This window comes from Podarcis bocagei, assembly GCF_964188305.1.
Source record: "Podarcis bocagei genome assembly, chromosome: 13".
Taxonomy (NCBI): domain Eukaryota; kingdom Metazoa; phylum Chordata; class Lepidosauria; order Squamata; family Lacertidae; genus Podarcis; species Podarcis bocagei.
The window spans coordinates 45,842,448-45,868,796 of NC_138138.1; the positions used below are offsets into that span (position 1 = coordinate 45,842,448).

The following is a 26,349-nucleotide window of genomic DNA, read 5'->3' on the forward strand; positions in this document are numbered from 1 at the left end:
CCTCTAAGCATTCCATATTCAGATTTAATTTTATCCATCTATTATATGACCATAATTACCATAAATAATTCCACATTAACAAGTTCCAGATTACAAGATTTTAACTGTGGACAGTGGTCTTTTAAATAAATTACAAATTTATTCCAATCTTTAGAAACTACTTGACCTTACTGGTTTCGGATCTTCCCCATCAGTTTTGCAATTTACGCAAACTCCATCATTTTCATCTGCCATTCTTCTTTTGTTGGTACTTTTCCTTCCTTCCAGTTCTGGGCTAGTAGCATTCTCGCTGCCATCGTTGCATACATAAAACGTCTTTAATCTTTTGGGAAATCTTCACCTATCATACCTAGTAAAAAGGCTTCTGTTTTTTTGACAAATGTATTTTTAAAACTCATTATATATCCCAGAAAGCCTTTACTGATGTACATGTCCACCACCTATGTTAAAAAGTCCCCTCTTTCTCTTTACATTTCCAGCATAATTTTGAACTTGTTTTGTACATTTTCACAATTTTACTCAGTGTTAGATACCAGCAATACATCATTTTCATATAATTTTCTTTCAGCGAACAGCATGCAGCAAATCTTATTTCCTCTTTCCATAACTTTTCCCAGGATGAAAGTTGGATATTTCCCTCAAACTCTCTAGTCCAGTGTATCATCAATGCCTTAACGTCTTCATCTTTTGTATGCCATTCTAAAAGTAGTTTGTACATTTTTGATAACACTTTCACATTATTTTCCAACAGCAGCTGAATATCCATCTTGATGCTATAGCAATTCTACCAATTATTAGGTTAAAAACTTATATGATTATTTTGGAAATATGACTTTATTTTTTAAAATGCTACTCAGTTTTACATGTAAGATACAGTAATATTTTGGTTTTATCTCATTTTTACCTATGGGTTATTTTGTGTGGTAATTTATTAAACATTGTTAATTTTAAGATGTAGTAGGGAACAGGATTACAAAAAAATATATATGGCAAAATCTCTTCATTCCACTATGAGAACAAATGCAAAAGGGTGTTTAATTGCACTTGATAATTCTTTGCAGGCTACCTTTGTGATACTTTTCAATCAAAAGGCAGGATAGAAATTAACATTGCAACCCTATTTACTTGGAAATAAATCTCACTGTTCAACAGAGGCTACACTAGTACATGCTTGCAGAGGATTGCAGCTTAAATAATAATAATAATCTTTATTGTGTTCCAACGACCCATAACATAGATACAGAATAAAATACAGACTCATATAGACAACCCCCCAGGGAAGGGAGACCGAAGTGTTATTTGTTTAGTTGATCTTTGATTCGTATGAGTACTGAAAGAAACTTTGCCATGGCCACTGTGATATCGTTGGACTTGTCGTCCAGAATATATTTGATATTGTAGGCTTCAGATTGACCCGGCCAATTTGCCAGTAGCGGCTTAATCAATAGTTCCCTCATTTGATCATATTGTCCTCAAAGCAATAAAATATGCCTCATACAGTCAACATCCTGAGAGCACACAGAGATCCTTCTTTTGATAAGGGATACCTCTCAGTCTGCTGTTTAACACTTCTGACGGAAATACATTTAATCTGACTTTGGGGGAAAGATGCCGGTATGTTGGTACAGACAAATTTCTAAGATATGCAGGTGTCTAAAACTCGAACCCATCGTGGATTCCTACTGCTAATGGGCCATAAGTAATAACTCACTCACTCACTCAATAAATAAATATTGCTATCCAAGGCTGGATCTAGACATGTCAAAGAAGTGATTCAGTAAAACGTGTTGCTAGTTCATACAGGGAAATCTGGTAGGGAAAGATGAGACTCCACAGCACAATCTGGTGCCACAGTGTTACATTGCATATACAACACATATAAAACGTTTAAAAACACACAAAAACCCCACAACAATCTAGCTGAGTCCCAGGTCTACTTAGTAAGAAACCTTATTATATCAATTGGGCTTAATTGAAGATATATATATATATATATATATATATATATATATATATATATATATATATATATATATATATATATGATTATAGTCTAAGTATGACCCTTCCTTGAAATGTCTCCTTTTTTAAAATTTTAGTTTTCATATGGCTCATTCCAACGAGTCGTGAATGAGCAAACTGATCTTCCTTCTTTTTACCGCATGGTCCCTAATGAAGAGCTTCAGTACCAGGGAATTATTCATTTACTTCTGCATTTTGGATGGAAATGGGTTGGAATCATGATTTTGGATGATGACAATGGAGAGCATTTCTTGAAGACTATGGAGCCCATGTTTTCCCAGAGTGGGATCTGTTCAGCTTTCACCAACAGAGCTCCAGATGAAATGCGTTTCCACAACCTTGCTGAAATGAATGATTACATTTTGAATAGCATTAAAGGTTTCAGAAAAACCAAAGCCAATGCAGTGCTTATATATGGTAAAACAGCCATCATTAGGTGGTTGGCAGCCATTCTGTGTTGGAAAAAGTTATTGCCTTTAAGCGATCTTCAATATGAAGAATATATGATTCCTGGAAAGGTGTGGATTACAACAGCTCAAATTGATTTTGCATTCTTTTTATTGCAAAGGACGTGGGATGTTCAAATGTTTCATGGAGCAATTTCATTTACAGTTCACTCAAATGAACATCTTGGCTTCCAAAATTTTATTCAGTTTATAAACCCTTCCAGTTCAACAGAAGATGGCTTTATCAAAGATTTCTGGGAACAAGCATTTGATTGTTTCTTGCAAGATTTTGATGAATCCTGTACTGGAGAAGAGAGATTGGAGAGCCTTCCTGGACCTTTTTTTGAAATGAGCATGACAGGCCACAGCTACAGTATCTATAATTCTGTGTATGCTGTGGCACATGCCTTACATAGAATTTCTACATCTAAATCCAAACACAAAACAATGAAGAATAAGGGTGGACTAGATCTCCTGAATGTGGAACCTTGGCAGGTAATAGCTCCTCGCTGTCAAAGGTCTAATGTATATTACAGATGTGAGATGTTCAATTGCCATTATGCCTAGCAGAAAATGGGGACTCTGCCCTCTTCTTGTGAATCTTTTAAATTCTTTTCACTGCAAAGCAAGCTTAAGAGACACAATCTTCTATAATTCTATTAAAAATTACAGTGCACTCTTACTAAGATTGTAAATATTTATCCAAAATTGTCATATAATTGTTGACAATGTACAGATGGAAATTAGATATGTTTAAACAATGTGGGACGCGGGTGGCGCTGTGGGACGCGGGTGGCGCTGTGGGTAAAAGCCTCAGTGCCTAGGGCTTGCCGATCGAAAGGTCGGCGGTTCGAATCCCCGCGGCGGGGTGCGCTCCCGCTGCTCGGTCCCAGCGCCTGCCAACCTAGCAGTTCGAAAGCACCCTTGGGTGCAAGTAGATAAATAGGTACCGCTTACCAGCGGGAAGGTAAACGGCGTTCCGTGTGCTGCGCTGGCTCGCCAGATGCAGCTTTGTCACGCTGGCCACGTGACCCGGAAGTGTCTCTGGACAGCGCTGGCCCCCGGCCTATAGATGTGAGATGGGCGCACAAACCCCAGAGTCTGTCAAGACTGGCCCGTTCGGGCAGGGGTACCTTTACCTTTACCTAAACAATGTTGGCTATCCTTTATGCTACAAATGAAGCTATGAAATCCAATTATCACCACGTTGGGGCACGTAGAAAGTACCATCTACAAATATCTGTGAAAGGGAAAGCAACCCATTTGTGATTATTCAGATTATTCAGAAACACTGAACTTCATTCATTGACTATTTGAATCAAAATAGTCTTGAACAATTGATATTCTGCAAATGTATTAAAATGAATTTAATTGAATTGTGCTTGTATGGCTCCTGATAGATATCTCCATGTTCTATGTTTTATCTGTCAGCTTGGGTCTACCATATTCAATCTACTCAATATAAGCCATACTATGTTGTAAAGATGGAATCTATTTTTTTTCCCTTCACATAACAGTTATAGTGTCTGGAAATTGCTTTCTTAATGTAAAATCTATAGAAAAAGTATATTCTCAGTGAGAATATTTCAATATTTAAAATGCTATTCTATTCTCTTTCTTCCTGTAGCTCCATTCATGGCTTCAGAGGATCTCATTCAACAACAGTGCTGCAGATGAAATCATGTTTAACAAAGATGGAGAATTATCATCTGGGTTCGATATTACAAGCTTGGCCACTTTCCCAAATAACTCCTATGCCAGAGTCAAAGTGGGAAGACTAGATCCTCAAGATTTTAAAAGAGCTGTATTATCCATTAATGAAGAGAAAATGGAATGGCACAGAGATTTGACTCAGGTGAACGGGATTTATGATTATACACTGAGTGGTTAGTCAGTACAGTGGTACCTCGGTTTAAGAACAGCCCTGTTTATGAACTATTCGGTTTGCAAACTCCGTAAAACCAGAAGTAGTGTCCCAGTTTGCAAAATTTACCTCAGCCTAAGAACAGAAGCCGAATGGTGGAAGGGCACCGGCGGCAGGAGGCCTCATTAGGGAAAGCGCGCCTCGGTTTAAGAACAGTTTCGGTTTAAGAACAGACTTCCGGAATGGATTAAGTTTGTAAACTGAGATACCACTGTATATTTAAGGCAACCAATGGAGAGACTCTTCATGCAATTTGTCATTGATTCTTACTGTAAGCTGAAAAGGCAGAGGTGTTATGTATTCCAGGTTGAGTTCTAGAAATGGTAAGATGGCCTCTTTTTTGATAGGCTTGCGCTCCCCTGGAAGGAGCCAGTTTGTAGATTGTGGGTAGCCCCAGATACAACATTGTCACTTGTGGCCCTAGTGGCCTCAGTGCATAGGACTGCATATTTCTAGCTTCATCTAGGTTCACCAGCTAAGGCCTCTTTGGGATAGAGATGACTTGGCCATGGTATTTCATGACCTGCTGATTTCCATATGGAATCATTGCAGTGCATTCTATGTGCAGCTGCCCTTGAAGATGACTTGGAAACTTCATCTAGTACAAAAGGCAGTAGCCAGATCATTTTTTTCAGAACACACCCTATATATGTGGCTGAAATCAGTTTTAAATTGTTGTAATCTACCCTGCTTACTAGGGGACGCGGGTGGCGCTGTGGGTAAAAGCCTCAGCGCCTAGGGCTTGCCGATCGAAAGGTCGGCGGTTCGAATCCCCGCGGTGGGGTGCGCTCCCGCTGCTCGGTCCCAGCGCCTGCCAACCTAGCAGTTCGAAAGCACCCCCGGGTGCAAGTAGATAAATAGGGACCACTTACCAGCGGGAAGGTAAACGGCGTTCCGTGTGCGGCTCTGGCTCGCCAGAGCAGCGTTGTCACGCTGGCCACGTGACCCGGAAGTGTCTCCGGACAGCACTGGCCCCCGGCCTATAGATGTGAGATGGGCGCACAAACCCCAGAGTCTGTCAAGACTGGCCCGTTCGGGCAGGGGTACCTTTACCTTTACCCTGCTTACTAAGAAAAGGGATGATGCCCATTATGCTGTGCTTGGGGATTTTTATCACTACAGTTGTTTAGCGAGATCAGGCATCCCCATCATGCGGCCCTCCCGATGTTTCGGCCTACAACTCCCATGATCCCTAGCTAACAGGACCAGCGGTCAGGGAAGATGGGAATTGTAGTCCAAAACATCTGGAGGGCCGAAGGTTGGGGATGCCTGAGCTAGATGGATAATTCTCACCACACATAGAAAATGCACACACACAATCACATATACAAAGCAAAATAGTAAATTATACATTGACTTCCCTTCCCACCTTCCATGGTTCCTTCTGATTACCCCTTTTTCCTTTTGTCTCAGTGTAATTTTTACTTCTGAATTCACTCTAATCCTGCTAATTTTTTTAACTTGTTTACAATGATTCTTCAAAAATTCTATAAACATTTCCAAATATTCCTGAAATACCCTTTCCTTTTGATCTCTTATTCTGCTAGTTAGGCATGCCAATTCTGCATATTCCATCGTTTTTGTCTGCCACTCCTCCTTCGTTGGCACTGCTTCCTCCCTCCATTTCTGGGCATATACCATTTGTGCTGTCACAGTTGTATAGAGAAACAGATTCCTTTGATCTCTGACTCATTTATTCCTAAAAGAAAGCCTTCTGGTCTTTTTATAAAAGACCTTTGAAATATTTTTTTATTATTATCTCATTATTTACCATCTCCCAAAAGGCCTTACATGTCCACCACAAATGCAAAAACAGATGGGGTATACAGTAGACCCCTACTGTATACACCATCTGTTTTTGCATATGTATTTGCGTGGCAAGGCCCCAAACCCACCCCATTGTTGGAATAAAGACACTAGATGTCAGTATTTTAGGTTAATGGGCTAAAAATGGTCACAATTTTATTGGTTACAGAATGTGAATGGTATTGGCTTGGGCACTGGAACCAAACCGACTATATCTAACTCCTGCCCACCTGCAGGAAGTCTCAGAAGGGTTAACCACCAGTAGAGGGAGCCCTGTTGATGCACATCAACTAGGAACTCCGCCAGGGTCACCGATAGGGGTCAATCCATGGCCCTAGCCCCCGTCTGGGTTTCGGATGGGGCCACGCCCCCCCAGATTCCTTTAACGGAATACCCTTGAAATAGGAGGGATAGGTAAGGGCCACTACGTCCATTCACCTCCAACCAAATACTCCAGTGCCTAACCGCCAAACCTTACAAAGTTGTGACGATTTGCTACGAGGTAGGCGAAAAACCAAGTGGCTGGTGCCAATTTTCCAAGTGGAAAAAAAAATCCTACCAGGCCCCTTCAACAAAGGATTAAGAGCCTAACTATAGGGAGGGAGGAAGGGAGGGAGAACTGTGCGAGCGTGAACCAAAAGGGGCTGAGTTCCCACCTTGAGCAGCTTAAATGGCATAAGCCATGTCCCCCCATCCAACCAGATTGGTCAGCCCAAGGAGTGAAGGAGCCAGGGACTCCCTGTGATGCGGGGGCCAGCCCTGCCCCCCCCCCCACAGGGTGGGCTCATGACCAGTTCGCAACTTCATTTCCCGGGGGAAGGGAAATGGCTTTATTGCACATTGTGGATTGGATATCATTGTTGGATATCATCAGACATGTAATAGTTGATAATATCTAAATCAACATTTCTGAAACATTTTCTGAATGCTAATTTCCTCCTTTGTTTAAAACCAGGTGCCTCCCTTCTCCTTATGTAACGAGAACTGCCTGCCTGGTTACAGCAGGAAAGTGATTGAGGGGGAGAAATTTTGCTGCTACATTTGCGCTCCGTGTCCAGAAGGGATGTTCTCAAGCAAGAAAGGTAGGTTATACACTGTAAAGACACTTGAATATAATGAAATGACAGCTGAATCTGTGATTACCGATGACAGAATGTCTAGCCTGTGTCGTTATTAATGCCTACAATTGTTCCTCTACATACCCACACCAAAGTTATGGACAAGGCTTAGATAGACTGTGGCTTTCTCCCTCTGCATGAATTGTCTGCCTCCAAAGACAAATGGAATCCAGTCAATCCCATAATTGGGGAATTCCTGATGCTGCTGTTGAGCATGTCCTCCCCTGGATGATAGAGTTCATTTACATCCCGCATTCACCAGAGTAGTTAAGGGAAATGCTACAAAAACAGAGTTTCACCTAAATGCAGTTGGTTCAAGGGAAGGGAAATTTAGGGCTTAACTGTGAGTGATTGCCTGCTTGAGCCAAATGTATTGGTTAAAGTTTTGTGATGAAAGGCTCATTCTAGGCCAATTCAGACAGGTCAAGACTGTAGGTCTCGCAAAGAGGAGAGCTTCCTTTTATAGAGATTCAGTGATACACTGTAGTGGCAATGAACATGAAGCTTTATTAAAGATACAGAAACAAAACTATAGCAAAGATATGACACACTTGTTCTCTGATTACATTTCAAAATGAGAACCATCCCCTTGGGTAAATCTGGGTAGAGGAACTCCATACTATGTGTGATATGTGTCTTTATTCTGATTCCCTCCCAAAGCTGCAGCCCAAGCCTTATATAGCTATTATCTTTAATAGCTTTATGATCTATTAGCCACTGCCATATAGCATGGCTTCTGCGCATCTATATTCACAAAACAATGGTATGGAAAGCCACCGAGAGATCAAGTTAGAGAAGCAGGGTCACCTTTCCCTGTCTCTCTCCTGATAAAGGTCATTCATCATAAACATAACATTTCTAGCAATATTACCATGCAAAGAAGCCTGTAAGTGTGATAAGTGTGAGAAGATGTGAAAGAATTACGGTAATAATATATTTTTCAAGAACAAAACAACATAGAGCAAGAAGTACAACCAAGATTTTGGACAATTTCCCTGGATGTCCTGCCAACCACTACTATATTTCACATTTCATTTCAACCCACCCCTAAAATAATTAATTGTTCTTGGTAGATCATGTGATTTTTAAATTAGAAGCCAATATTTATAATATCTCAAAACCATATTAGGTTAGGAGGATAGAATGGACGGTAGACACATGTTCAGAGTTTTGGTAATAATTACTAATAACTACTTATTAAGATGAATTCCAGGAAAGATGCTCATTGTTCTTGAAAATAGAAGAGTGTTTAAGAAGCATATGTTCTTCTTTTAGACATGGATTATTGTATCAATTGCCCAGGAGATCAAATTCCAAACAAGGGACAAGATAAATGCATCCCTAAGACGCACAACTTCCTCACTTTTGATGAACCTTTGGGCATTACTCTAGTTTCTTTGGCTATTCTTTCTTCTCTGATGACAGCTATGGTACTTGGAATCTTCATTAAGCACAGGGACACTCCCATCGTCAAAGCCAACAACCGGAGCCTCACCTACTTTCTTCTCATTTCTCTCCTTCTTTGTTTCCTCTCTGCTTTGCTCTTCATTGGAAAGCCTCAGAAGGGGACCTGTCTCCTGCGACAAACAGCTTTTGGCATCATCTTCTCCATTGCTATTTCTTCTGTTTTGGCCAAAACCATTACAGTGATTGTGGCTTTTATGGCCTCCCAGCCAGGAAACATTTTCCGGAAATGGGTGGGGAAAAGATTGGCATATTCACTTGTCTTGGCTTGCTGTCTCCCTCAGTTTGTTATTTGTGTTATTTGGTTGTGTACCTTCCCCCCATTCCCAGATTTGGACATGAACTCATTAACTGGAGAAATCATTGTGGAATGTAATGAAGGGTCACTTTTCATGTTCTACTGTGTCCTGGGGTACATGGGGATAATGGCAACCATCAGCTTTACCATGGCTTTCCTAGCAAGGAGGTTGCCAGACAGTTTTAATGAAGCCAAGTTCATCACCTTCAGCATGTTGGTTTTTTGCAGTGTTTGGCTGTCCTTTGTGCCAACCTACTTGAGCACAAAAGGAAAATACATGGTGGCTGTTGAGATCTTCTCCATTTTGGCATCTAGTGCTGGGTTACTAGGTTGCATATTTTCCCCCAAATGTTATATTATTATATTGAGGCCTGAACTGAACAAAAAGGAACAGCTAATAAGAAGGAAGCAATAAAAATCAAATAGCTTTGCGCAGTGGCAGTATCGTAGCCAATGAGGTTAATCCGAGGCGCGATTATTGCTAATTGTAAACTTTTCTCCTTATGTTTGTTGAACAGACTAAATGGTTACAGGCCCTACTATGAAAAAGCAGATTTTCGCATTATTGTCTTCACTGCTGTCTCTTTTGTTTTGTGCAATGCCTTTATGATGTTTTTTGCTTTCACAATCTATAAACCAATAAAGACTGGCTCAGTTTCTTTTATTGTCATACTACTTTTTCCCATCCAATATTTGTGCTATTAAGTTAAACACATTGCCCTCATTGCTCAATTTGGATTTGCAGTCATTATCTAGGACAAACATGGGGAACTTGGCTGCTCTCTAGATATTGTTGGACTCCAAGTCCCATCAGGCTTAGCCAACATGACCAAAATTCAAAGATGATAGAAATGGGAATTTAATAACATCTGAAGGATCACTGGTTCTCAGTTTCTGCATGTTGGTCTTTTTCTGTGTTTGTGGCAATCGTGCTCCAGAGAAAATGTGCACATAGTGGCCATGGAGATCTTCTTCATTTTTTCCTCCAGTGCTTGTTTTCTGGATTACAACTTTTCATCCAAATGCTTTCTTGTTGTGCTGAGGTATGATCTGAATAAAATGCACCAACTAATAAGGGGGGGGGGTTGGAATAAAATATCAAATGATCAGTCCTATTTGTTTTGCCACCTTTTTTTGTTTCCTCTGAAGTGACTATTGGTAGATTTAGCACTGTGGAAAGTGTGGCCTTTGGTAATTCACTTTAAAGATCTCACCTAGCTCCTCTCAGATCCCAATCAGATAAAATTCTTTGGAATGTTTGCCTACTTACTTAATAACTAATTTAGGCTCAATTTCTATTCATGTTTACATGGTCTAGAGATGATTGAAATATTTGTTGTTGTTGTTGTTGTTGTTGTTTTGTTTTGTTTTTTAAAAAGACCAATTATGTAGAGGTTGTAGCATATTTTCCAGAAATGTATGTAATGGCATCTATGAGCAATCTAGGCACAGATAAAAACAGATACTAGGGGATGCCCCTGGAAGACCCCATAAAATTTACAGAGGTATATACCAGCTGCTTAACCCAAACAGAAGAAAACCTAAACTTCTCCCATTCCCGTCTTTGGGGTCATCTTCTTGCCTCGCTAATAGAAACAACAAAACTAACCAATGAATTTCACCACAAGATTCAGCCATGCTATAAATTCACCTTTATGCTATTAAGGAATAAAGATTGGAGCCCCTCAGTTGCCTATCTGTGGACAGTGACACTTGTAGAACACATACAGGGCAGCTGAGTCTCTACTGACACTTTCCCCCTCAAAATATCTTGTGCGCATTTGGGAAATATTCAAATAACAATGTGTCATTGAGCAGCAGTCTAATGAGGGATAAACAAAGGTTTCAACAGACATTGCAACATTCTTATCCCTTTAGAGAGTAGCAGATTATCTTGAGGGACAGCAAATAAAGATTTTAAAAAAGTAGTTCTCTTGGCTTTCATATCTATGACAGCTACTATGACGCAATGAGCTTTGAAATAAGCCGACATATTTCAAATTGGTTTTCATCAGCAGTTCTGGTTCTCATGAAACCTCAGAGAGCCCAGAATCATTGCAGAAATGTTTATCCTTCCCCTACAATTATCCATACTATTATGATTGAATCACCTGGACAAATCCCCAATGGCTTCCCTGATTGCAATAGGAAAAAACAAGTATTACATGTTCATAAATACCACAGTGTTCTATTGGCAGCTAAGATTATCTAAAAGCAGGCAGGGCTCTGTCATTCTCTGTATTTCTCCCTTTTTCTATGTATAAGTCAGGCTTCAAATGAGTATCTCCTTTCATCTACTATTCAAGGCAAAATTTTATAGCACAGCTGAGGCTAAGAGAAAGGTGTATAAGAACTGTTTTGGTGGAATCGCATTAAATCTGCACCTTCTGCTTAAACAAATTTGCTCTTGCAGATAGCGACACCATAGAGGGACCAGGAAAAATGCATGTTTAGAGGGGAAATTTGCCATCAGGAAATTGAGTTGCTGCAATGTTGTTGATACTGCTGCTCTTCTTGCTTCCTCACCTGGTGTGCACAGTGCACCCTATGAATTGTGCCCTGACAGACCCCCTCTCAGTTCCCCATGAGTGGTACCAGCCAAACGAGTTTGTAATTGGTATGATTGTATCTCAGATGCATTACATTTTCCCCAATATTTTATTTGACAAAGACCCTTCATTGGAGCTGGTTAACTTTCCAATGTAAGAATCCATTTTAATTTTAAATGCATTTTCATGAAAGCTGCTTGTTTTACTTTGTTTGTCTGTTTGCTTTAGACAGAGAGATCCTATATGCATATAGGTTGGCAAACTGCTTTGAGTTTTGTGGGAGGGAGCATCTCATATATTAATGGATGGATGTGAAGATTGTTTGAAATGAAAGGCAAAATGCACATATTGACTCAACCATGTTTTGTGGTCGGATTGCACTCTAGTTACATTGCTGGTCTATACAAATTTTCATCATTGTCATATAGAAATGGGTTAAGGAAGGTGTAGGTTGTAGTTATCCATTTATTTCTCAGATTTAACTTGTTGGTCCATGTGGAAATCAGGTAACATAGGCTTCTACTAAGTCATGCCTTCTGTTTTAAAATCAAATGTAACTGCTTTCTTTGTTGCATTTCATACATTTTTTTCTGCATAAGCTAGCTATTACCTATAAATTTCCTCTTGAATATTTATTTGTTTATTTGATATATTTCTGGCAAAACCATCAGTACCTGGAAAAGAGTTAAACAGATTCGCAGTCATTCAGGAAGTAATGTGCTATTGAATGGGCTTCTTAGTTCAAGTTATTTGAACATATAGCATTGTATTTACTCGTAACTTAGATATTAATGTACCCCCCCCCCCCGGCCAACATTGGCTTTTGCCTCTGCCAGTCATTTTGTCTCACTTTGAGTTTTGTTCTCTTTGTGTTTTTTATGTTATTAATCAGTTTAATCGCCTGACAAGTGCATAGGTTTATCTGCCTTGGCGACAAAATCCCTTAGCATTAATCTCCCAACATTGTTGCTTATTCTGTGGGTGCAATGCCCGACATAATATTTTTCTCTGTTTTGTGACAACACCTGCAACCTCTTGAACTAGTTGCTTTATTTGCAGTGTATGTATAAAGTTCTACCAGCATATCATGGCCTCGGTGTTTGCCATTAATGAGATCATGGGAAGTCCAAAACTGTTGCCCAATGTCACTCTTGGGTTTCACATCTACGACAGCTGCTCCAATTCAAGGATAACTTACCGTACTACTCTGGACATGGTCTGCAAATCACATAGTTTTTTCCCTAACTATCAATGTGGCATCCCAAAAAATCTAATAGGAGTCATTGGAGGACTTGAATCTGACACCTCCACACGAATGGCAGACATCTTAGGTCTTTACAAGATTCCACAGGTAGGATATGCTGGTGTTAGTTATGGAAAATTTCCATAACCAACATATAATTTACTGCCGCTTACTCATTCTGCTTTCCTTCTGCAATTTACTAATTTTTAAAGAGGGTGAAGGATAACAACAACAAATATGTAATCTGCACCAGGGTAATATTGGGGTTTCCAAAGCCAGAAAGCACCATCTGGAACTCCCTCTTTGGAGAAACTAGAATGTGTCCGTCCTTATTGTTCTTCTGCCAGCAGGTTTGGAGAACTGACTGCTTTTAACAAAAGAGCTTGTGTTGTGCTGTTTTTATTGTAATTATTTATATGTCTTAAACGGATTATATGTATGGTTTTTATTCTATTAATGCTGTATTGTTTTTAATGAACCCCCCCCCCCGTGTTTGTAGTCATTCTTGTTTTTATCTGTAAGCCACCTTGAGTCCCATCAGGGAAAAATTATGGGGTATACTACTACTACTACCACTGTAGTTAATTTCAGAAACTGTTTCATAAAGTACGACAGCTTCAGGGGATGAAGCTGTCAAATGTTCAGTTTATTTATCCAGAACATAAACAGCTGCCTTCTGCCAGCTGAGACAAGTTGTTCATCTAGCTCGATTTAGTTTACTGCACCCAAAAGTGGCTCTATAGGAAAAGAGTGATCTTGCACATCGTCTGTAACAAACAAGCCAGTGCCTGTATGTAGCACATTTTTTGTGCAGTGTATCTGATTTATCACCAAGCTGCAGTTTTTCCAACCCTTCCAAACTATGACAGCCTCCCACCCCTTTCTCTGAAATGTCTGTAAATTTATATGCATTTGTTCATTTAGTTTTCTTATGGCTCCTTTGAACCAGCTGCGAATGATCAAAGAAATTGCCCAGCTTTTTACCGCATGGTCCCCAATGAAATCCTACAGTATGAGGGATTTGTCCAGTTACTTGTGCATTTTGGATGGACCTGGGTAGGGCTCATGACAATGGACACTGAAGCTGGAGAGCATTTCTCAAAGGTCTTTGAGACCATGCTTTCTCAGAGTGGAATCTGTTTAGCATTCCAGGAAACTTTTCCAAAAAATGTGCATTTCATCGGCATGGAGGAAATCGTGACTCTCTTTCTCAACATTGTCCCAGATTTCATGAGGAGCACAGCCAACGTAATTGTTTTATATGGAGAAACTGCATCCATTGCATGGGTGACAGGTATTTTATTTGTAAAAGCACTCTTTCCTATAACAGCTGCTGATTATGAGTTAAGTTCTATAGCGAGAGTGTGGATTATGACAGCTCAAATGGATGTCACATTGCATATAGTTCAAAGGGATTTTAAAATGCAAACGCTCCATGGTGCCATCTCCTTCGCAATTCACTCAAAGAAGGTTCAAGGCTTCCAAGAATTTCTTCAGACTATCAACCCTTTGAAGGCAAAGGGAGATGGTTTTATTAAGGATACCTGGGAGAATGCATTTAGCTGTTCTGTTTCAACAGACTATGTTGATGATCTCTGTACTGGGGAGGAGAGATTAGACAGCCTTCCTGCAACTTATTTTGACATGAGCATGACTGGCCACAGCTACAGTATCTATAATGCGGTCTATGCTCTGGCACATGCCTTACATATTACATACTCATCAAGATTCAGTAGAAGAGCAAAGGGGGATGGGAGCCGATTGGCCCCTCATAGTGTGGAACCTTGGCAGGTAATGTCTTCTTATTGACTCTCAATGTTAAAAAGGGGAAATGGTGTCTGATCCGTCTTCACTGAGATACAATATAATATTTGGGGTGTGTCTCTGCTTGCTGTTTTCAAAAAATCATTATGTGTGGTGTGTGTTCAGGCCACACTTCTTAGAAATCTCATTGGAAGGCACTCTCGTATGTATAATGTCTTCCTATGAGGCTTTCGTGGCTGTGGGAGTGCTAGTAGTGGTAGCAGTTGCAAGAAGATGGTGCAATGATTTGTTGTTTGTTTTTTAAAAAGTGCTTTCAAAATAAAAGAACTGTTGTTTCTCAAAGTCAGTTGCTGGGCATCACAAATGGGGAGACGGCTGCTGTGCCGAAGTCCTGTTTCAGCTTTGCATTGGCATCTGGTTTACTACTGTGAGAACAAGATCCCGGAGCAGATGAAACACTGGTCTGATGAATCAGGGTCTTTCTATGTTCTCAGTTCCTGGATTCTCCTTTTCTTTCCATCTAGATTTTATCTTTAATTCAGAGGATCTCTTTCAACAACAGTATTGGTGACGAATTTAAGTTCAATGAACATGGAGAGTTAGTAGCTGGATTTGATATTACAAACTTGATCACATTCCCAAATAATTCCTATGTCGGGGTAAAAGTGGGAAGGTTGGAGCCGCAGGTATCATCTGGCATAAACCTCACCATTGATGACGCGAGAATTGAGTGGCATCAAAACTTCAGTCAGGTGGGAAGTGACTTAATCCTATTACTCTTCCTTCTCCTCCTCCTGATTCTCCTTCTTCTCCCATGCTAGCAACAGTATGATAATATCTCACTCTTATTTCATGTACCAGCTTACATTTACATGCCATACCTCCACTCTGAATAGCCAACAGAGGGACTGAATTTTTCCCCCAATGCCAATGTTCATGATCATTTAAGGAGCCTGGGAGACATTATATTGAACATAAAAATAAAAAGTCATTCCTTCATGCATTACATGATTAACCTTTGCAGTTAATGAGCCTACATACTTTGGTGTCAAGTAAGCTTTTCTTTCTAAAACAAAGCTTATGACTTTGTTGTTGTTGTTTTATTATTTTATAAACCATACTCAGAGTGAATATGCCCATACGGTTTGAAGGAAGTTGAAACTCTTACTCACATCCTACAATATTGCCATTTTTATAGGGACATCCATTCTATATTTATCACCCCAATCATGCAACGAATCCCAAGCAGATCTGAGGATCACTAGTTAAAATATCTAATAAACGACAGGGAAAGTGACTAAATTCTGTGTTTCCGCTATAAAACTAAGGAAACAAGCTCTGAATGAATCTGGTGGCCAATGACTTAACGTGCACATTTTAAATTAGTGGTTAAAGGCTTTAACCTGTATTTTTAAATTGTTTTATATCTGCATTACTTATCACGTTTTAGCTTATAGATTTTAATTTTAACCTATTTATATGGCTTTTTTATTGTTGTATATGTCTGTATTTCTGGTCTGTGGCCGTAATAAATCTGTTCTTCTTCTTATTGGGTGAGTCTGTCTCAGGTTCCATAAAACTGATATAGGGTAATAGCCATCTAAATCATAATAATTTAATTGAGAAAGGGTATTTCACCAATACTTTAAAGCTGGATGGCTGACAGCAGTGGAGTGATGGATGGACCTTACTTTCAGCCTTCTATATTCACTGGAATAGATCCATGAGGTCTATTCAACTGAAGGTAACATTTTCCTTTCTTCAATAACAGGTACGTCCGTTTTCCCAGTGTAATGAAAAATGTCCTCCTGGTACCAGCAAGAAAAAGAAAGAGGGGGAGAAATTTTGTTGCTATGATTGCACTTCGTGTCCGGAAGGGAAGATTTCAGACCAGCAGGGTAGGAGATTTATTATTAAGAAATATGGATCTGATTGAATAGTCAATTGTGTGTGACTTGTGACAAGTTGTATAATCTGAAAGATATACCATTGCCTGTCTTTGATGAGATTTTTGCCTCCTTGGTAGCTGTCTGAAGTAGAAATGAAATAATGTGTTTATCACAAATTCTCCGATTATCTTACGTGGTTTTGCTCAGTCATTTGGATTAAGAAGAAAGGCAATCTGTATAGAACACCCCCAGCGTGCTCCTGACCATGGCTCAGCCACTGAGTCTTGTAATTGTTTTATTGGGTTTCTATTATGAGAAATGGGGAAACACAACTTTCCCTCCCATCTCCTGGAAACCTTCCTATGCTTTTATGAGAAGCACAAGTGATGCAGGTTCTGGAGATCAAGAAAGGCAAAATGCACATTTTCTCCTTTCTTCCCTTGTGAAGTGTCTTGATACTGAATAGGGAGTAGAGGTTTTTAACCTCACACCATATGAATATTGGTGCATCACTGCCTCCAAGATACTATTCAGTGTGAGAGGCTCAATAGAGCTCTTTCTCCCTCCCTCCCTTCTTTTTTCTTCAGATGTGTCACCATCTATCTTTCTTATAAATGCTATCATGAGGTCCGCAGAGCCTCATCAGGTTATTTTTTCATTTTTTTGTTTAGAATTTTGCTTTTAATTCACAAATAAATAAATTTATGCATATCTGTGGGGATTAGCATATTGTGGAAAACTACTACTTTAGGGCTGTATCCAACCAAATCTTACTCAGAGTAGATCCACTTAAAGAAGTTGATGAACATAATGTAGGCATGTGCATTAATTTCAATACATCTACTCTGCATAGGACTAGCACTGGATACAACCCTCAGTTTCAGGTTTTGTTGTTTCACTTCCAGACTGATAAACATAACGTTTAGTATTGGAGGGAAGAGGTGAGCCTTTTCGAGGTAATCAATATATTCTCTGTCAATTTTAAAATCCCCTCTGGAAAAAAAGCAATTTGTTTAGCAAAAAACACCCTAAACTCATAAAATAAGATGAACAGCAGTTTGGACAAACAAACTGGACAAAACTTGGACAAAAATAATATCACACAGACATAGAATGAATTTGGGAGGGGGGGAAATAAGGCACTCAACATGTTAAAATTTAAAAAGCCCAGGGGAAAATATACTTGGAATACCTGTTATGTTCTACACACTGCTCTAAATTCCCATCATACAGCTTAATAAAGAATGTATAGTTAGGGTCTGATATGGTTAGGGTCTTTTGTGGCTGCAAGCATTGAGTTATATGGAACTGTTTGAAAGGGGTATCTTATTCCACAAAACAAATCAGTTTTAAATATGGTATTTCTTTCACTTTTAGACATGGATTACTGCATCAGCTGCTCAGAAGATCAGTACCCAAATAAGGGAAAGGATCACTGCCTCCTCAAAGTCCAGACCTTCCTCTCTTTTGAAGAACATTTGGGTATTTCTTTAGCAACACTGGCTCTATACTTTTCCCTGGTCACAGCTCTGGTACTTGCAGTCTTCATTAAGCACAGGGACACTCCCATTGTCAAAGCCAACAACCGAAGCCTTACCTATATTCTCCTGATCGCTCTCCTTCTTTGCTTTCTCTGCTCTTTGCTCTTCATTGGACAACCCAATAAGGTGACCTGCCTGCTCCGACAAACAGCATTTGGCATCATCTTTTCAATTGCTATTTCTTCAGTTTTGGCCAAAACCATTACAGTGGTTGTAGTTTTCATGGCCTCCAAACCAGGAAGCATTTTCCGGAAATGGGTAGGGAAAAGGTTGGCACTTTCAATCGTCTTTTCCTGTTCTCTTACTCAACTAGGCATTTGTGCTGTTTGGTTGGCCACATCTCCCCCATTTCCAGGTCAGGACATGCACTCAGTGTCTGGAGAAATCATTGTGGAATGTAATGAAGGGTCAGTCTCCATGTTCTACTGTGTCTTGGGCTACATGGGCTTTTTGGCAACCATCAGTTTCAGTGTAGCTTTCCTAGCCAGAAAGTTGCCAGACTGTTTCAACGAAGCCAAGTTCATCACTTTCAGCATGCTGGTCTTTTGCAGTGTGTGGCTATCTTTTGTTCCAACCTACCTGAGCACCAAGGGAAAATACATGGTAGCTGTGGAAATCTTCTCCATCTTGGCCTCCAGTGCTGGGTTGCTAGGCTGCATCTTTTCTCCAAAATGCTACATTATTATTTTGAGGCCTGAGTTGAACAACAGGGAACAGCTAAAACGAAGAAATAATTGAATAATGGCACAGTTTCTGGTGTCATTTTAAGATCCTTAAAGGAACACATTAATAAGTACTGGGGTCATCCACCAGGAACTGTGCTACACTTACAACTTTTTGCTGAAATTATATATCTAAGGATTTTAAATATATTCAGAAATAAAATAATATTTTGCATGCAGTATTTATGTGTGTTCACTTTTTGCCACAAATCTGAAGAAGTGCACAATCTGATTGTGACATGATTTCTGACCAAACAAATTTCTTCTGTTATGTGTGTGTGTGTGTGTGTGTGTGTGAGAGAGAGAGAGAGAGAGAGAGAGAGAGAGAAGGGAAATGCAAGCTGAGCAACAATTGTGAGTAATAAATGGTTCTTAGGCATGTTCATCAGGTATCATGGAGATTATACAATAACACCCCCAGAATGTCCCAAGAAGAGGGATGTGTAACATCAGGTCTGGGGGAGAAATGCTGCCCATCCAATTGTTGCTTGATAACAACTGAGGGAGCAAAAATTCCAAACCAAATCAGTCACAAATGGAAAAAAAATGTCACAAAATCAGTCACAAATGGAAAAAAATGTCACAAAATCAGTCACAAATGGAAAAAGTATGTATTAGAATACATAAGCATGATTAAGATGAATGTATAACATGAGTCTGACCAAACTGCAGGAGGCAGTGGAAGACAAGAGTGCCTGGCATGCTCTGGTCCATGGGGTCACGAAGAGTCGGACACGACTAAACGACTAAACAACAACAACATTACCATAAAGTTGCATATGTTCTGTATATGGTACAGAATCTGTTGCAGTAGATACTACAAATAAGACCTAAATGGAATGACAAAAAATAATTGCCCGATTTGTTCGGCAAGGAAAAGAGGCAGTTGTAGAGTTTATGAGTTGATCCCAGAAACAGGTAGGTATTATTATTCAGGCATTCTGCTCTGGGTCATAGGGTCATCCCAAAAAGGAACTATATAATATATGCCAATGGAAGAATTAATGGCACAGACTGACATACCTGACATCAGGCAAATATGAGCCCCCCCCCCCCGCTGGGAAGCAAGGCTCCCTCTCAGATCCCATCAGCAGTGACACCTCTGGGATGTCCCATTGGAATCAGCTGCATGTGCAAGTTCCCCATTAGGAACTTTTTAGGCTGAGCCCCACAAGTAAGTGACACAAGTTAACCTCAAAAGTTTTCTTAACTGGGTAGGAAAAGGGTGATCTGAAAGTTGGGGACATTGACACCAGTCCCTTGTCATGGTCTTTCAGCACCTTTCCACTTCTGCAAAGGTGGAGGATCTATGAGGAAGGTCCACCCACAGAGGCTGATGGATCCAATGGGATTCCAGATAGCTCTGGGGGGTTTTCTGGCTGATATGACCAGCGCTCTGGTCAAAGCACTGCCCAACCTCTGGAATATCCGAATGGGTTGGGCTGTTGACACAGCTGATCTTGAGCACCCTTGACCACTCGGTGGGAGCCCACTTGGGTAAAAAGAACGCAAACTGGTATGGAAATGTGAATTAAAGACTGTGAAAACAAAAACTGAGAAAAACCAGAATTGCTCCTCTCTAGATGCTGATGACAGTGTCCTGGTAAAATTAAGAAATATGTCCCAGCATTTAAACTAGTTATAGAAGGCTTGGAGTGGAAAAAAGAATAGTATTGCATGCCATCCCCAATCTCTGAGTGGTGCAAGAGTCCAGAGAATTCCAGGCATGTTTTCCCATGTTTATTGTTTCCTTTTAGAAATTGAGACACATATGAGACTATCGCGTCTTTGTGATATATGATTTATTTACACATATGTCCAACCTGAGCCTACGATGGAGGGGTTCACAGCATAATCACCCTAGTAGGGTCTTGTTTCTCCCATATCTGCAACCTTGGATTCAAACTGACCTCAGCAATAACTCTGACTGTCTCTCTGACTTTCTGTGTTTTACGGACTGCTGCCTTTACCAGACTGCAACCTTTTTTCCTTAGCTCAAATCACACCCAAACTATTCTAAACTCAACTCTGCTTTAAGAAAGGGGGTAAAGGGAAAATCACAAAGGAGGAAAATACATGAGTAGCCAACAATTGCAGGGGGAAAGCTGGACTGGCTAAAGCTGGGGTTTGCAAGAGAAGTTAAAAATAAAATAAAAGGTTTATTTGGCTATGTCTGAAGAGGAAGAACAAGCAAGTGGTAGGTCCTCCACATGGGAAAGGCTACTCAACACCTACTTTCCCTCTTTCTTCACCCAAAAGGGAAGTGATGCCCAACCTAGTGATAACAGAATAAATGATGTAAGGAGGGAGCACCAGCCCAAGATAGGAAAAGAGGTAGTGAGGGAACACCTAGCTACTTTAAATAATAATAATAATAATAATTTATTATTTGTACCCCGCCCATCTGGCTGGGTTTCCCCAGCCACTCTGGGCGGCTTCCACAGAAACCAAAAAACACTAAAATATCATACATTAAAAGCTTCCCTGAATAGGGCCGCCTTAAGATGTCTTCTGAATGTCAGGTAGTTGTCCATCACCTTGACATCCGATGGGAGGGCATTCCACAGGGCGGGCGCCACCACCGAAAAGGCCCTCTGCCTGGTTCCCTGTAGCTTCGCTTCTCGCAATGAGGGAACCGCCAGAAGGCCCTCGGCGCTGGACCTCAGTGTCCGGGCAGAACGATGGGGGTGGAGACGCTCCTTCAGGTATGAATTCAAATCTACAGGGCCCGATGACCTGCATCCAAGGTTACTAAAGAAACTCGCGGATGTAATTTCAAAGCATTTGACTATTATCTTTGAGAATTCTTGGAGAACAGGTGAGGTCCCTACAGATTAGAAGCGGGCAAATATTCTCTCCAACTTCAAAGGGGGAGGGGAGGAAGACCCAGGAGCTGGGTATGTTTAGCCTGGAAAAGAGGAGAGTGAGATAGCCATCTTCAGATATGTTAAGGGCTGTCACACGGAAGAGGAAGCATGCTTGTTTCCTCCTGTTCTGAAGGGTAAGACTCAAATCAATGGCTTCAAGTTACAAGAAAGGAGATTCTGGCTAAACATTTGGAAAACTTTCTGATAGTAAGAGGTGTTTGGCAGTGGAACAGACTCCCACGAGAGGTGGTGGACTTTCCTTCCTTGGAGGTTTTTAAACAGAGGTTGGATGGCCATCTGCCACGGATACTTTAGCTAAGATAACTGCATTGCTGGGGGTTGGACTATATGACCCTTGGGTAAAGGGAAGTCCCCTTTCTGCACATAACTGTTAGTTCTCCTTCGGCCCATAACTGCTGCATTATGGGGAAGCCTTGCTCCTTTTCTCTTGCATCCTGGGAAGTCTTGCTTACAATCTGCCTCTGCACAAACTTCACAAAACTGTTCCAAACACCAAGACATTCCTTCCTTGTTCAGTCATCCTAAGCTCATGAAAAACAACATGACCTGCTCTTCATGCCTAGCTGACCACATCTACAGAACTTGATTGTTATATTGTTTCATGTTATGATCAATCATTAGTAACAGACATCCTAAGCTCATGGAAAACAAACTGTACCTGCTCTTCATGCCTAGCTGACCACATCTACAGAACTTGATTGTTATATTGTTTCATGTTATGATCAATCATTAGTAATTGTTTGTGCCATATTAATCTCTAGTTGCAATTTAATTAGGAGGCTTCATGCCTGTCTAGTTCTAGCTCCGATTCTCAGCCTTTAATGTATCAGTGATAAATGATCATATGTAAATCCCACCTCTCACATGTAATCCCCGCCTTGTACTTATGTTAACCAATCACAAGTTTCTTTGTGTATGTATCAACCAATCAGCCACAGGCCCACCTGTGGCAATGCTTGCAATATTCAATAAAAGAGGCTCCCAAGGCAGACGCCTCATGTTACACCTGCCTCTCTCGTCTCCCATGATTTTTCATTCCTACACTTGGGTCCCTTCCAACTTTTATGATTCTATGAAAACTCTTTGTCTTCTGAACTAACTCTGACACAAACAGTTCCCTCCCTTTGGCTTTCTTGTTCGTCTGATACCTTCCCTTTGTCATTTGTAGTGGCTCATCAACTAGGAAATTACCAACCTAGCTTGGCTATTCAAGCAATTGAATCCATGCCGGATCCAGGAATTAGAAGCAGGGTCCAAGAATTAGAAGGGAGTCTGGGCATTCAGCCTACCACCTCCCCCAAAAAGTCTCATAACACCATGAAGAAAGTGAAACAAAGGGCTCAGGTGGGATCTACCATTCTGCGTAAATATCAACAGAAGGTATATTTTTTGATTCAGTGTTACCTCGGGTTAAGAACTTAATTCAATCTGGAGGTCTGTTCTTAACCTGAAACTGTTATTAACCTGAGGTACCACTTTAGCTAATGGGGCCTCCCACTGCCGCTGCACCACCGCTGCACAATTTCTGTTCTCATCCTGAAGCAAAGTTCTTAACCCGAAGTACTATTTCTGGGTTAGCAGAGGCTGTAACCTGAAGCGCCTATAACCCGAGTTGCCACTGTACATTTTTTTTTACAAAAAAAGATTTGCACTGAAAACTGACTTGATTTCATGTTTGATATATATGTCAACTAATAAAATTCAGAAAATCATGACATAAAACCAGCATTATTTCACTGAGCCCTCTCATTATACCCAAGCAATAAAGTATTGAGTAATAGAAAGATTTCCTTTACAAATTGTGTGTGTGTGTGTGTGAATATATCAGACTTGCATCTCATTTTCTTTTAAAAAGCCCATTTCACACCACAAAATTCTGAAGAAATTTAGACCCTTCACGTAGTCCCAATTTATTAACACATTTTACATTTCAGTATAGATTACCCAAAATATAAATAAAAACATGAACTCTTTCTTCATATGTTACAGAAATAGACTTTGGAGTTTCAGATTGGGTCCCACAAAGAAGACTCTATTTTGATAGGATTATAACTTCACTTAAAATAAAAAGTGATTTCACAACAACCCTATGATAATTGCTTCAGTCTGGCTCCCACAAAGAAATATAACTTCAATAAAAATAAAATAATTTTTTTCATCTCAAAACAACCCTACAATAATAATAAATGCTTAAATACTTTCATTATCTCACATAGTACCAGTTTTTCTGTAGCTATGTTATATTTTCCTGTGCAGGTAAAAAATACCCAGATTTATAATTCATTTATTTCTCTGCATTATCTGCTCTTTGTTGTTAAGCTCAGGCCTGAAAACAATAATGTAGCATTTAGGAGAAAAGATACATCCTAGTAACCCTGCACTGGAAGCCAAGATGGAGAAAATCTCCACAGCCACCATGTATTTTCCTCTTGTGCTCAGGTATGTAGGAACAAAAGAGAGCCAAACGCTGCAAAAGACCAACATACTGAAAGTGATGAACTTGGCTTCATTAAAACTGTCAGGCAACTTCCTGGCTAGGAAAGCTACAGTGAAGCTGACAATGGCTAGGAAGCCCATGTAGCCCAAGACACAATAAAACATGATGCTTGAGCCTTCATTACATAGCAATATAATTTCTTCAGTCCCTGAGGGTGTGTCCACATCTGGGAATGGTGGAAAGGTTCCCAACCACAGAATACAAATCCCTACTTGAGTACTGGAGGAGGAGATGACTACGGAATAAGCCAAGCGTTTACCAATCCATTTCCTCATCCTGGATCCTGGTTTAGTAGCCATGAATGCCAAAACCACAGAGATGGTTTTGGCCAAGATGCTAGAAAGGGCTACAGAGAAGACAATACCAAAAGCAGTTTGTCGCAGAAGACAGGTCACCCCATTAGGCCTTCCAAGAAACAACAAAGAGCAGAGGAAACACAAGAGGAGGGAGATGAGAAGAATGTAGGTTAGGCTTCTGTTGTTGGCCTTGACTATGGCAGTGTTCCGGCATTTAATGAAGATGACAAGCACCAGAATTGTGGTCAGAGACAACAAAAGCGCAAAGGAAATTAGAACAATGCCCAAAGTGTCATCAAAAGCCAGGAAGTTTGGAATCTTAGGAATGCATCGATCCCGATCTTTGTTTGGATAGTGATCATTTGGACAAGAGACACAAGTTTCCATATCTGGGGAGGGGGAAAGAAATTTAATTCAATGAAAATTGTTCTCAAGCTTTTTCAAGAGTCCACCTAACATAGATTCACCATGCGTTACAAAACCTTCTGAACAATTGGCTTACAAAAAAGGAATGCCAGCAATCAAACAAGTGTGTGTGTGTGTGTGTGTGTGTGTGTGTGTGTGTGTGTGTATTTGAGTACTCATTCTTGACCCCCTTCTCTCCGTCTTAGAATAACAACTGCTGTGCAGTGAAAAGAGAGATTCAGTGCAAATGATATCCATTATCGGGGAAGCTAGATAATTTTGCAGCATGGGTAAAAATAATAAATATTATTAATGAAAGGTCCTCTAGGTTTCCTTCTCTCGTATGCACCACCTACAAGAGAAGTTGAACATTCTGGAAGGTATGACAAAGGCAGAGATAAGGATAGGTGCTGGGGGTGGACCAAAGGAGATTAACTAAAAGAAAAGCGCTGTTGGGTGAATGGTTTCTGGGAACATTCATAACCAATGTGTGGAACAGTGAAAGATGTAGAAAGGAAGGGACAGAATGAGGAATTAGAGACTTATTTAGGATGTGCTTTTCTGGAAGTCTGAGCAGTGGTGAGCCAGAAACTATATTGTTTGAAAGCACTATGAGAACAACATCTAGGTCTCTATATTTCTAGAAAGGTAAAGGTAAAGGACTCCTACAGTTAAGTCCATTCGCAGACATCTTTGAGGCTGTGGCACTCATCTTGCTTTACAGGCTGAGGGAGCTGGTGTTTGTCCGCAGACAGTTTTTTCCGGGTCATGACTAAGCCGCTTCTGGCAAAACCAGAGCAGTGCACGGAAACGGCGTTTACCTTCCCGCCGGAGTGGTACCTATTTATTTACTTGCACTTTGGAATGCTTTCGAACTGCTAGGTTGGCAGGAACTAGGACTGAGCAACGGGAGCTCATCCCATCACAGGGATTCAAACCGCCAACCTTCTGATCGGCAAGCCCAAGAGGCTCTGTGGTTTAGAACACAGCGCCACCCACGTCCCTTTCTATATTTCTAAGGAGACACAAATCCACTAGGTAAATGTGAGGAGGGGAGAATGCTGGGGGGGGGGCTCTCAATACTTAATTGAAGAAGCTCATAATAGGTCTTCTGCTTTAAAAGTATTTTTTCACACTGACTAAAAATAACAAACAATATTAATGGAATGTTGTACATTTTCCAGACAATGGATCATGCCATTATTACTTCAGTGTTACTCAGAAATACTTTTTACCTGTGTTCCTATTATATTAAAAGTTCCAATAATATTAACAAGATCTTTCCATAAAGCTTATCTATATCAACAATAAGAACCATATATTATGCCATGATTTGAATGGGGGGCACCTGAAGTTAATAACAGCTAACTTGCAAAACAGTAAGTCCTACCAATCTCATCAGAAAACATCCCATCTTGACATGGAGCACAATCATAACAGCAAAATTTCTCCCCCTCCTTTTTAAACTTCCGGTAAC

General features: G+C 40.3%; 1 protein-coding gene across 1 annotated transcript in view; it reads left to right on the top strand.

The window, feature by feature from the left end:
• Positions 1-18,802, top strand: part of LOC308570744 (vomeronasal type-2 receptor 26-like) — a gene marked incomplete at both ends in the record, with an annotated part of 30,817 nt that extends 12,015 nt beyond the window's left edge. The window contains 3 exons of the mRNA XM_081165660.1: positions 2,100-2,963; positions 16,406-16,532; positions 17,901-18,802. Coding sequence (XP_081021786.1) covers positions 2,100-2,963; positions 16,406-16,532; positions 17,901-18,802 — 1,893 coding nt within the window. The remainder of the gene's footprint in view (positions 1-2,099; positions 2,964-16,405; positions 16,533-17,900) is intronic.
• Between the last annotated feature and the right edge of the window lie 7,547 nt (positions 18,803-26,349).